This window comes from Saccostrea cucullata, unplaced genomic scaffold, assembly GCF_032062105.1.
Source record: "Saccostrea cucullata isolate Sc308-1 unplaced genomic scaffold, CSIRO_AGI_Scuc_v1 ctg8445, whole genome shotgun sequence".
NCBI classification, from domain to species: Eukaryota; Metazoa; Mollusca; class Bivalvia; order Ostreida; family Ostreidae; genus Saccostrea; species Saccostrea cuccullata.
Window position 1 is genome coordinate 10,656 of NW_026929302.1, and position 14,239 is coordinate 24,894.

The 14,239-nt window shown below is 33.7% G+C and overlaps 1 protein-coding gene and 1 pseudogene across 1 annotated transcript; one reads left to right on the forward strand and one right to left on the reverse strand.

The window, feature by feature from the left end:
* Positions 1-742: 742 nt before the first annotated feature.
* LOC134280383 (uncharacterized) lies at positions 743-4,736 on the reverse strand (annotated as a pseudogene).
* Positions 4,737-10,593: 5,857 nt separating this feature from the next.
* Positions 10,594-12,938, forward strand: LOC134280384 (CD209 antigen-like protein D). Its single transcript, XM_062762789.1, has 3 exons — positions 10,594-10,686; positions 10,835-10,931; positions 12,703-12,938. Exons 1-3 carry the CDS (start codon positions 10,594-10,596, stop codon positions 12,936-12,938), a joined length of 426 nt encoding a protein of 141 aa, XP_062618773.1.
* The last annotated feature ends 1,301 nt before the right edge of the window (positions 12,939-14,239 follow it).

The window sequence follows — 14,239 nt, forward strand, 5'->3', positions numbered from 1 at the left end:
ACAAGTAGACTACACTAAGATACATAGAATAGTGCATCGGTTTTTGATTTCGATGAACGGTGTTGCCATGGTTACTAAAAATAGAATTTTCTGTAAAATTCCTTTAAAACGCTACTCCTTCTACAGTTTCGGTCTGATTTCAATATGACTTGGCACACAAATAGACTACATTAAGATACATAGAATAGTGCATCGGTTTTAGATTTCGATGAATGGTGTTGCCATGGTTACTAAAAATAGAATTTTCTGTGAAATTCCTTTAAAACGCTACTCCTTCTACAGTTTTGGTCTGATTTCAATATAACTTGGCACACAAGTAGACTACACTAAGATACATAGAATAGTGCATCGGTTTTTTATTTCGATGAACGGTGTTGCCATGGTAACTAAAAATAGAATTTTCTGTAAAATTCCTTTAAAACGCTGCTCCTTCTACAGTTTTGGTCTGATTTCAATATAACTTGGCAAACAAGTATACTACACTAAGATACATAGAATAGTGCATCGGTTTTAGATTTCGATGGTTACTAAAAATAGAATTTTCTGTGAAATTCATTTACAACGCTACTCCTTCTACAGTTTTAGTTTGATTTCATAAGTTGGCACACAAGTAGACTACACGAAGAAACATAAAATAGTGCAATGGTTTATGATAAGTACAAACCAGTAGAGCTACAGTCTCGACAGAGACTTCTGGTTAGTTCATGTCCTAATAAATTTTTAAAATTATATTTATTTCTCAATTGCATTCACATTAAATAATGATAAAAAAAGAAAATATCTATCTTTTCTTTCATGTCTTGCCAAAAATCTGCATCAAAATGCACAAGCTCTAAATGAAATTCCTCAGGTGTCCACACAAAAAAAATGACACCATTCAAGTCCAGTAACTGCCATCTGGGTCATCATCTGATGGTAGTACTTATGATTGTTCTTCAGGTGGTATCCATTTTCATCTTTGGTGAGGTAGTCGGATAGGCATCTCACAGGACACTTGATTTCAAGTAAACCGTGTGGTGGTGTTAATGATGGGCAGAACACTTTCCTGTCTGGTGTGGCTGCTATCCAGGGTGACCATGGGCTTATAACAAGACCACATGGGTAGATGTTAACATCTTCATCCATAGCCTAAAATTTATAAAGAAAATTAATTTTGATTCAATAAAAAATTTAACTGAAGTAATTTGATATGATGTACATGTATTTAGACATCAAATATTACATACCTGCACATACGCTAATGCAGCTGTAGGTTCACATGCTAAGCCGTGTCTCATTGCTGCTGAAACTACCTTCCGTGTGGTCCTCAGTCGTGCCACAAGTGGATCACAATCTATAAAAAAAATGTTGTTTTGTATGGTATCATTAACACTCGGCATACAAAGATGATTATTTTTACATTAAGAAATGCTTAATATCATATTTACAAATATTATTAGATACTTATTTTTTTAGGCATTCATAGATTATATACTAACCTTTTTTCCGTCGTACAATGTCTCCTGCAACAGATGCAGTAATTCTGTCTTGACGTATTTTGTGCCATTTTGGATCCTGGGACTGAAGGCGAGTAGAAACTTCAATTTCACTGGCCTGCATCTCCGTCACTGACAGTGACTCCAGTTTCACAGATTTATTATAATCTAGAACTACTGCCACATTGTTGACCATGGTGTTTTGTTTCGGTAAAGATGGGAAATCTTCAGCATCCAAGATATTTAGAACGTATTCACTGTGCAGTTTCTGCTCTACTCCTATGGGTGATCCTATAGGAAAATTCCCGAACTTGGTACACACATCTTTCTGCTGCTCACTGGGGCTCACAACTGATAACAAAAGACATGATTTGTCAATGGATGCCAAAGCTTCACACAGTTCTCCTATCGGTGAACTCTCTGAATTTAAGGGATTGTATAAGGTTGTCTTTAATCCACGGGTCTTCATCCTGGGGTCACTCGTGTTGAATCCTGTGGTAGTTATATTGTCGGATGAACTGCCACAAATTTTCTCACCTAAAATAAAATTTTACACTTAAATTTTTAAAGAAACAAATGCATTTCAAATGTGTATCTTTGTGCATCTGATAATTTGCATGTATATATATATGATTTATATGTTGTTTTTTTTAAATACATATTACATGTAATTCTTAAATTTGTTTAAAATAATTGTAGCCAGTGGTAGAACATCAGAAAAATGACAATCTGGTTCAGGTTCAATAATTTACTAGGGTCAAAATAAAACCTCAGAGTAAACCTGAAATATTACAATTACACACAACATATAGACAACACATAGACAGACATTTAGACAGATAATTAAAACATAATAGCTAGACTTTACTTTAGAATAAATTCATCTTACCCTACCTCATTAACACAAAGTCGTTCATACCGCATTCTCACATATATGCAGCGCAAGTATAAAGTAGCATTGATAACAATAAATAACCCTGGTTACATAATTATATCTATGATTCAGAGTTTGATTTAAAGCATTGGTCAATCTAATTAAAATGAGATGTTAGATCCGCTCTCATACTCACTACACAATCTAATTAAAATTAGATGTTAGATCCGCTCGCATACTCGCTTTACTAACATCTGTTAGTATAGCGAGTATGCAAGGGGATCTAACATCTAATTTTAGTTTGTGTAGCGAGTATGCAAGCGGATCTAACATCTATTTTTAATTAGATTGAGCATCGGTAATCTTGTAAGTGTAAAACTGCTTAAACAGACAGACCAAAAAATGTTTACCTCTTGGAACATGCCAAGTTTGTGGTAAGGAAGTCTTGGCAACATCAGTCGGAACTGCCTTAAGATTGGATGCTTTCATATGCGCAATGGAGCACAATACACCTACAATGTGTCCACAAGATCCAGATCTACCAACTGCACAGGAACACTTGCTGTCTTCTCTTCCAAACACCGGTCCTTTCTTTATTACTACCTAAAAATGATTATATATGTATTAGAATATCATTAAAGTACAATTATCATTTGACCTGACATATACAAAAAACATGCATGTACATATTCTTTAAAAATTGAATACAACATATAGTTATTAATCTTAGTTACACAAATTTATAAATTCAATCATAAACTTAAACATGGACAATTAATTGTACTTGGTATAATTATTAAATATCATGTCAGAAACACAATTCAAGTTTGTATACCTCTACATCATGTGGGGACTCATTCTTTTTCTGGGATCTATAACATCTTGCTCTTATAAGACATCCTCCATCACCATCCAAAGCATACACTGTAAGTTTTAATTTAAAAGCATAATTATATAATACTGATATACTTTTTGCATCACCAGTGTGAGATATATATTACTGTATAATGCAAATAATACTGTTAAAAATAATGAGATATTGTTTATATAGGGATAATGATAAATGACTTAATATAAGGGACATGCCCTACCTAGCATATGCATGGTTCATAAACCAAATTCATTGTCAATGTTGTCAATGATGTTGTGCAATAATTTGAAAAGTTAACAGGCTCATGTTTTATATTATATATCACGAAAAAAATAATCATGTATTATTTGATAACGATTAGATTGGGGAAATAACCTTGGTTTGTTTATATTGTAGTGTGAAACTGAAAGTACAAGTACAGTATGTATAAGCATGCAGATAGTGTCTTTACCTCTAATGTCTGTGACGTATTTCTCACTAAAATACTTATATCCTTTGGTGAGCTCTTTTGTGCCATCACTTTTAGCACACTTTCCTACAACTTCCTCCACAAAACTGAAGGAAATGACAGGTACGGTAGATAAATCACGAGTCGATGTTTTGACTTTCAATTCAGCCGCCATAGTTTCTACCGACGCTAGCCTCGTTTTGGATTCGATATGAATATTCATCACGATCTCGTTAAGAAAGGAGTATTTTGAAAAAGAAGAGATTTTTTCAAGATCATATGGATTTAGAACTGTTTTGTGCATTTTCGGCCTTGAATCCCCGCTTTGTGTCATAGCTTTGAGCATCCCATCAAGGGTACGGTTTGCAGATTTAAACACTGTGTCATGAACAATATTTATTGGCCGTCCAATATCTTGTAGGTGCCTATTGATTGCCAATCTTATGTTTTGAGAGTATTCTTCTGATAGTGCTGTGTTTGAACATCGATCATTTTTTCTTTACGTTTAGTGCATTCCTTTGGTTTGGCCTCACAATAGAATTTTCGCAATTGTGACGCCAGGACATCAGCTGTCACATCAAAATCAAGGGCTTCATGGTAGACTTCAGATACTAACATATTCAAATAACTATGCTAGAAAGTAGGGAACAGCTTCAGTTTTCTTTTTTAATTCAGTTCTAATTATTGTAAAATTATTTTAAAATTAATTTTGTTAACCAAGTTTATTTTAAGGGAAAATTTTATACTTTGTCTTTTAAAATATTATCTAGGCCTACCTTGAAATATTTTATAGCCCACTTTTTTGTTGATTTTTGTAGATTTTGACTACCTTGCATCTTCAAACTGTTTTAAATCATTCTCAGTGAAGGACTTGAATCTTTTGGGCACAGCTGGGGTCTCTGGAGGGGGGAGGCAAGTAAAGGCCCACTCTAACAATTCTTCCTTCATTAATATTTCATTCACATTCTCAATAGGAGATACCACTTCCATATTTGTCAGATCCATATTTTCCATAATTTTATCCTCAAAGAGTTGCCATAGCTCCTCAGAAATTTCATTTCCTCCCATATCAAACTTCCCATAATCAGCCGTGTTTCCTGTGTAATTTACATTTAAAACTTAGCAGCAGACGGATTTCATATTTACATGGTCTTTATTTTTTTGTCCTCTATTTAGAATTTTTATTCAATAAAATAAATGATATACATGTATGTAGATTTGTGAATAAATATCACAAAACAAGGCTTTGTTTGGTATGTTTTATTGTTATTAGTTGTGTGACTTACTTCATAATGTTAACATGTAAAAAGTAGTACTTCTTCATGTAGATATTGTTACGCCGAGTGATTCGGTCATGTGTTGACCGCTGACAAACTTCATACAGCATTGAAGATATTTTCTCTCTGTGTGTTTATATAGTGGAAAATACCACAAATGTATATATTTCTGTTTAAATCTGATGTCAACTTCCTGTTTATCTGTGCGTTTGTTCGTTCAGCAACTACTAGTCGCAGATGCTTGGAATTGTAGCAAAATCTTTTCTGAGGCATGTCATAGGTGGGATATATTATTGTTATATTATTATTTAAATCTAATGTAAACTTCCTGTTTGTCAGTGAGTCTGTCTGTTTCATACATGTTTCACGCATATCAGATTTCGTCAGTTTTTTTCTCAGCAACTAAGTATCGCTGATTCTTGAAATTTTAACACAATCTTCTTTCAGCCATGCCATATGATGGATGCATTTCTGTTCAAATCCGATGCAATTTCCTGTTGGTCAGTGCATCTGTCTATTAATTTCATTCAAGTTCCATATATAAAAATTCTTGTCACAGTTTCTCGGCAACTACTCATCGCAGGTGCTTGACATTTAAGTACACTCTTTTGTGAAGCATTTTTTATGGTGCACGTGGGATCAATTTCTGTTCAAATCGTATGTCAACTTCCTGCTTGTCAGCGCATCTGTCCGTTTCATTAATTTAACAAATTTTTGTTGCATGTTTCCACAGCAACTATACTCGATCATGACAGGTGCTTCAATTTTCAGTACATACTCTGTTGAGGCATGCAGTATGGTGGGATCTATTTGTATTTGAATATAATGTCAAATTCCTTTTTTTCCATGCATATACACTTAACGTTTATTAACATGATATTGTATATTAACATCAAAACAGGGGTATTACAAGTGGGCATTAGCTCACACATTTCCTGCTCTGTACACATTATATAAACCTATTCGGATATTGTTTGCCTCTTGGTACATAGTGTCAGTGGGTGCCAAAAATATACATGTGTTCATATTTTTTCCGGCTGCAATATGTGCCTTCATGTACTGAATTTTCGATAAAGTTTATAATTATATAATTAAATTAGGTTTTAAAATAGTCTTTGCAATCAAATGTTTCATCCTTTTTCAACAAATTTCAACAAATATTTCGCCCCGTGGTGATCCGGGTTAGAATAGGTCCTCAGTACCCCCTTGTTTGTCGTGAAAGGCGACTAAATAGGGCGGTCCTTCGGATGAGACCGTATAAACCGAGGCCACGTGTCACAGCAGGTGTGGCATGATAAAGATCCCTCCCTGCTCAAAGGCCGTAAGTGCCGAGCATAGACCTAAATTTGCAGCCCTTCACCGGCAATTGTGACGTCTCCATATCAGTGAAATATTCTGGAGAGGGACGTTAAACAGTATACAATCGATCAACAAATATTTCAAAGGATCAGAAGAACTATATAGTATATACAGAATATTTAAGTGAGCTTATTTAATGAAAAAATGTATTGTAGAGAGATGACCATAGGCTTTTATATACTCTCTACTTATTTTTTACAAAAGGTACCTGGTTCTCAATTTCAGGCACCCTGGTTTATGCTCGTATTTACATGATACATGTAGATCACTCATACGCCTACATTATCTTGAACTAGTTGGCTTCAAGGATATCTTTTTCTGATAAAACATTGCTGAAGTCTCCTAAAAGGACTTGTAATATACGCCTTTATTCATCGATAATTCTTCGACTCATTAAATACAAAGCATAAGATACCTTATCATCTGGTTTGCCTTTACGGACATTTTTTTTCTCATATAAAAATTAAATAATCTGCGAATGAAAAATAAATGGTAACAATTTTAAAGAAAATGTACTTTTAAGGAACTTCTTATACTAAAGTTATGGTAGCTTAACTTTTTGATCCATCAATGTAATTTATAAGTGTGTACAATTAAACTAGATTTCAAACCTCGAAATGAAAAGATAAAATCCAGAGCAACTTGGAGGGAAATCCAAACGAAGGAAAAACAATTAAATCGTGGAATGAGAAATGTTAGTCTCTATGTAAGGCATTAAATCATTGTTTTAGTAATGTAAATAATATATAGTTTACATTGTTTATGCAAACGCCAATGAACTTATAAAATTAAAAGTAATGAAAATTGAATAATCGTTATGATGTAACGATTCATTGGGCAATCCCCCCATACCCAAAATTTGTTGTCAAGTAGAACTCGCTGCACAAGAGGCAAGCCTATCAAGTTATAAAATAGAAATTCTTTTGGTTAATTAACAAAAGGTCCATGGGCCACAGTGCTTACCTGATAAACTGTAAAGAGTTAAACTATGGAGAGGACTTTCATATATAGGCACTGCCTTCTGTCCAATATATAATAAAATATTGCTTAAACTAAATTGTTCATGCTGTTTTCCTCCAGATTTTTCCTCTTGTAACTTGTAATAACTATTGATGCATCACCTATACCTTAGAGTCATAATGCTGAAATTTAGAATAAACACTAACCCATGATATTTCCATGTAAGTTGCAGCTTTTCTGACCAAGTGACTCTTTATGACCATCGGAAATTAGCGCAGCACGAACCCGATTTTAGTTGAACGAATGTGAAAAATTCAAAGTTCCATAATTCTAACAAAAATCAATGAAGCGATGCGAAATTCAAACTTGATATTTAACTCACCAAGATACACTCACATACAAAATTCAGCTCAATATCTGCAAGCGTTAAGAAAAAAGTGCGGAAAACCAAGTGGGACAGACTGACAGACAGAGGGGGGCAGACAGACGGAGAGGAAACCTATAGTCACCTCCTGGATTGCTATATATTTTGACCTATTTCAACTATAAATGATTAAAACATACGTATAGTATATTTCTGAAGTATAACAAAAACCAGAGGTCTCTGTCGAGACTGAAGCTCTACTGGTTTGTACTTATAGCAAAGGAAGAGAAAAGAACTTAAGCAGTTGGAAATTGAAACTTTTCAACAGCAATAAATAGTATAATGATCCTTGATTAAGTCTCTTTATGTTCTTAGTGCAGTCTACTTGCATGCCACATTTATATTATAATCAGACTAAAATTGTATTTGGAGTAGCATTTTGAAAGAATTTCACAGAAATTTCTATTTTTAGTAACCACGGCAACACCGTTCATCGAAATCAAAAACCGATACACAGAATTATGTATCTTAGTGTAGTCTACTTGTGTGCCAAGTTATATTGAAATCAGACTAAAACTGTAGGAGGAGTAGCATTTTGAAAGAATTTCACAGAAATTTCTATTTTTAGTAACCACGGCAACACCGTTCATCGAAATCAAAAACCGATACACAGAATTATGTATCTTAGTGTAGTCTACTTGTGTGCCAAGTTATATTGAAATCAGACCAAAACTGTAGGAGGAGTAGCATTTTGAAAAATTGTTTACAGACAGACAGACGGACAGACAGACAGACGGACGGACGACGGACGCATTACTATCGCATAAGCTCTTCTGGTCTCTGACCAGTAGAGCTAATTAGAAACTTTTTATATTAATGTTTCAGATTCCCTCTTTCGGCAACCACCGAAAAAAAATCGTATTAGTAGCCTCAAGTGTAGCAAATACACACAAACACGCCTGGATTGCTATATATATTGACCCTTTTCAACTGTAAATGATTAAAACATACGTATAGTATATCTCTGAAGTATAAAAAAATTATAAACTTTTTATATTAATGTTTCAGATTCCCTCTTTCGGCAACCACCCTTATTTATTTTAATTAAGAGGTAAATCAACGAATGTGCTAAATCGGCTAAATTATTTTAGGAAAATTAAAGTGAGGAGAAGAAGAAAATTGTTCACGGAAATATTATCCTTAGATATCAGACTTGAATAGTTTACACCAAATTTTTTCATTTGATGACGTCATAATTAAAAATCTAAGAAGGTATGGTTTCCATACAAATTTTGCCCTGTGATTTTCTAAAAAATGGAACTGGTGTAAAAGTTGAAAACTCATGCTTTTTAAATAATTGAATTTCAATGCAGAAAATTCATACAAGTCATTTTTAGCTCTACTGGTCAGAGACCAGAAGAGCTTATGCGATAGTAATGCGTCCGTCGTCCGTCCGTCTGTCTGTCTGTCTGTAAACAATTTTTCAAAATGCTACTCCTCCTACAGTTTTGGTCCATTTTCAATATAATTTGGCACACAAGTAGACTACACTAAGGTACATAATTCTGTGCATCGGTTTTAGATTTCGATGAACGGTTTTGCCTTGTTACTAAAAATAGAAATTTCTGTGAAATTCTTTCAAAATGCTACTCCTCCTACAGTTTTGGTCCGATTTCAATATAACTTTGCACACAAGTAGACTACACTAAGATACATAATTCTGTGCATCGGTTTTTGATTTCGATGAACGGTTTTGCCATGTTACTAAAAATAGAAATTTCTTTGAGATTCTTTCAAAATGCTACTTCTTCTACAGTTTTGGTCCGATTTCAATATAACTTGGCACACAAGTAGACTACACTAAGATACATAATTCTGTGCATCAGTTTTTGATTTTAATGAATGGTGTTGCCATGGTTACTAAAAATAGAAATTTCTGTGAAATTCTTTCAAAATGCTACTCCTCCTACAGTTTTGGTCCAATTTCAGTACATGTATAACTTGGCACACAAGTAGACTATACTAAGATACATAATTCTGTGCATCAGTTTTTATTTTGATGAGCGGCAAAAATCATTTTTCTATTTATTGCTGTTTTAAAGTTTCAAGTCCCAACTGCTACTTATCTCTTCCTTTGTTTTAAGTATAAACCAGTAGAGCTACAGTCTCGACAGAGACTTCTGGTTTCTCACATGTGTATTTAAATGCTTATTATGACGTCATAAACATGTGTATTTTCCCGTATTTTCTTAAACAGTTGCAGAAGACATCCATCTTCAATGGAATTTCCTTTCAGATAACATTGTCCACAGGCATCGCCCACAAAGATCTTGATATATGTGATTTGTTATTGAATTTCGCACAAAATATCAAAAAATTAACGTGGGCGACGGCTGTGGACACTATTTTCTAAAGGAAAATCACCCTTGAAATGTGCCATTTTGAGGCTTTTTCTGTTGAAAATAGAAAAATGCTTCACATTTATGACGCCATATTTGCAGAATGGTAAACCTTCATGCCATATTCTTTTCTGAGTTATGACAGTCATTTATTTAACTAATATTTAAGCCAGTTTCAAAACTTTTTGATGTCATTACAATTTTAGGGCACAATAAAGCTAAAAAAACCATACCTTCTTCTTTAAGGAACTTGGAAATAATTTCAAAATATCTAAGCAATTAGACATTTAAATATCTATGCAATTAGATAAAGTCAATGTTTTATGGTGTTATTTTTAAGATTTTAGATAAAGAATTGTTAGAGCGCACTGTCAAATTTATAATGTATATATAATATTATCTTATCACAAGTATTTATATTGAAGTAAAAGCAGTTTCAACGTGAACAGACCAGATTCTACTTAATATATATACATTTGAGATTTCCTTCTGTACATTTATTTTATCTTTGACTACTATTATAATCAAAGATAAGAACAAGGTAAAAACCATAACAAACTTTAGGTATGATTTTTATACATGCAGGAGAGGGTTGGATGTTTTACGGAAACCATTATTACTTAAATATAAGAAGTAATGCCACATGGCATAATGCCAAGGTAAGAATAATTGGGATGCCTGACATAAATAAATGCATGTGACGTGCATTTATTTATGTCAGGCATGTCGTGCCTCAAAAAGAAAGCTTTTTAAAATATTCCATCCATCAGTCTAGTGGCAAAAAATAATACACCTTGACTATTTCAGTTAGCATGTGAAAATATAGGGGCTCACTTGGTTACAATAGAAACGGAGGAAGAGAACACGTGGTTAACAGAAACGTTTGTGCCAGTCTGGGATCACGGTAAGTTTATCACGATATAATTAATAGTTCCTATCTCGCTTGTAAAGTCCCAGAATGTTCTTCTTTCCCATTTTTTCCGTTCGCTCACCGTTTCGTTTTGCAGGCGTTCTTCGTTCATTCAGACTGCGTTCACCGTTTGCTCTCCGTTCACAGTTTTGCGTTCACCGTTTACAAAACTTTTAGCGTTCGCTCATCGTTTCGTTCACTTTGCGTTAGTGTTCACATCATTCAGTCTTTACTGTTATTCGGAACTACGAAGTTCTTTTAATCTCAAATTAAACAATTGTGTGTAAAATTCCTTCTTTCACACAAGTTGTAATAAATAATGCGTCTATTGTCATCCGCACAAAGAAGATAGGCCGATAAAGGTTAACGAAGTGCTTATAGTGCGACCGATATGAAGTGAAAAATTTAATCACTATTATATCCATTTTTTTTATATTTCATCTGATACTGTAAAAGCACATATTTTCTTTGAGTCAAATTTTTGTGGTGTGAGGAAAATTGGTTCGTGGGGATTTGACTTCATGGATGTAGAATTGATGAATACTCGTGTATGTCACATTTTACATTTCGTGGTGCTCATGAATTCGTGGGTTTCGTCATACCTCGAAAACAACGAAAATTAATCTCCTAGAAAATTTTTGATTTCACAGTATTAAAATATATTTAATGTAAAATCTCTACAATTTACAAAAATCTCACAAAGACTTAAAATATGTGCATATGAAAAAGCATTCAAACACTAAAAAGAACAAAAACGGTCATTTTCTCATACTTGATTTTTTTTCAATATGTGTGAGTCTTCCCTCCATTTTTATTTTTGAAGATAATCCTTATATTTTGCAATATAAATATGTTTTAGTTAACAAAAACATGGAGCGAAGACCCACTATACCTTAAAAATACATTTTTATGACAAAACATATGCATCTTTCCGAGAAATACTTTAAGTCTATTAAGTCAAGGGTAAAGCATGAATTTAATACTCAAAATCATCATGAAACATGTAGCAGAGTGATTATTAGCTTGTTAGTTTCAAAGCAGTATGATGTGTCCTATTTTTATTGCTAGGGGTTCAAATCTCATGAATACGTTATAAAAATATTAAATGGTATTTTTTCTCTAAAAAAAGAATTTTTTTCTCATAATTTTATAAATTTTAATAATGAGATTTTATTTTAAATACTCAATTCACATATTGAATATGATTCCTAATATCCGACCCTGAAGGCAAGTTTGCAATAAAATATACACATTTTTGGTTTTAAAAAACTTGGGGGGAAGCCAAGGGTCACATCGCAAACATAATTTAAATGTCCCGATATATCATGAGCCATGTAGCCTTGTGATTAGCTCGTTAGTCTCAAAGCATTATGGTACGTGAGATTTTTGTTGCTTGGGTTCTAATCCCACAAATACAATCTGATATATTCATTAAAGAAAATGTTTTACAAGATCTTTTTTTCTCCCAGAAAAGTTTTTTTTTCTCATCAGTTCAATAACGTCAATTAATGAGAAAGTTCAAGTAACATGAGTAAATAATCAATTTACATATTGAATATGATTTCTTTATAAATACCCGACGCTATAGGCATTTTGCCCGCCTTGTTCCCCCATCTTCTTTGTACAAGCTGCACAATAAAATCACTCACTGATCAATAACCTTTAGTACCACTGGCAAATGTTTGCGTCCCCATATGAGTGAAATATCCTCGAGAGGGACGATAAACAACATTATCAATCAATCATTTTATTTTAAAACTTTCAGCGGAATGTAGCTCTTGGTGGCATTGCTGTTCACACTGGATAGGTGCGAACGATATTGAACAGGAGGGGAGATTTGTCTGGACAGAAAACAACAATAACGTCACTTCCTACTCCAACTGGTACCCAGGTGAACCAGATGACAACTCAGGACAGCACTGTGTTGATCTGTGTCGTCATGGATTTTGGGAAGATGCCTCCTGTAATAAAATAACTTCATATATTTGTGAAATGGATTAAAATGAACAAGTAGCGTTAATAGTTGGTATGTCAGCAATTGTCGGAAAAAAGGAAAAAAACATAGAGAATGTTTTTATACATTTGTGAAACAGATTAAAATTTCATAAATTGTGCAAATACCCGGTAGTTGTGTTGTTAACAATTATCAGATAAACCATGTTCAGTGTTTTTAAACATTATAGTGAAGTATGTGGAGATAACGAACAGTATTCAATATCAAAGTCCGTTTGATATCAAAATTTCTTTGATGTCAAATTCAGAGTACTTTTGTGATCAACCAGAGTGTCTTTTAACAAAATAATTTTGCAAATGACCAATGACCAGGTCAGTAAATTTACATATGTACGAGTTTCATTTTTATTGAAAAAGCAGCTGTTAATGACATCAAAAATCGTGGGGAATGGTTGTGTATAAAGTTGAAAAGTCGTAATTTTTTCAAGTGTTGATTTTGGTAAAATCTTTTGATTTCAAATTGTCCAAAAGTTCTTTGGATTTTTAGTATCCACATCTGATTCAAACCATCTCTTGAATATGTTATTAAAAAAATTAATTGATCAAAAGATGGATTTTTTTTGTTGTTTTCACATCTCGTCTACGAATTTTCAACTCTTATTTATTTATTTCAACTCTAAGGTTCTACCTCAGAAATCTCACATAACCCTCAAGTCACCGGCACTAAAAACATCCGAGGGATTATCCGGAGGATATAATCAAATCTGGAAGGATATCTTGATATCAAACTGTAATCCTTCCTTAAAAAAAATTAAACAGGTTCCGCCGCTATCAACACCCCTGAACTCAATACTCAGCCTAATCTCTGAAGTTTTCTCTATAAATTCCATACCGTCACCCTGAAGTCACTGTCATCACGCTAAAATGAGTTTTACTCATCAGAATTCTTTTCGTCTTTTTTGACTTGGATAAAACAGACTAAAATCCTCAAGAAGGCAAGCCTTTCCTCCTCAGTTGCAGATTTTGGTTTAAGTGCATTTTCTGGCTAAGGGTGTACGGTCGGTAGATGATGTTCTGTGACCCAGGTCATCAACGACATTCCGGCATGATATTTGTCATGTTTTCAAAGGACCAAATATCCAGAACAACAAAACAGCCATGTTAAAAGATCGCAAAATACTACTCACTCAGTGTCTTCTTTCTGGCCTCAGTTTTAGTTATGGTTATAATTTATTTGCCGAAAACTGTCCATTAAGTCAGATATTAGATGATCCGAGGGGCGTTAGCGCCGCGGAGAGTTTGATATCTTACATAATGGTCAGTTAGAGTCATTCATCGTCAGTCATTTT

Excerpts from the sequence above, each read along its gene's own strand:
- LOC134280384 (XM_062762789.1), top strand. The coding sequence starts at position 10,594 with ATGATTTTTATACATGCAGGAGAGGGTTGGATGTTTTACGGAAACCAT. Across the intron at positions 10,687-10,834 it reads CCACATGGCATAATGCCAAG|TTAGCATGTGAAAATATAGG; the intron begins GTAAGAATAATT and ends TGACTATTTCAG. Across the intron at positions 10,932-12,702 it reads TGTGCCAGTCTGGGATCACG|CGGAATGTAGCTCTTGGTGG; the intron begins GTAAGTTTATCA and ends TAAAACTTTCAG.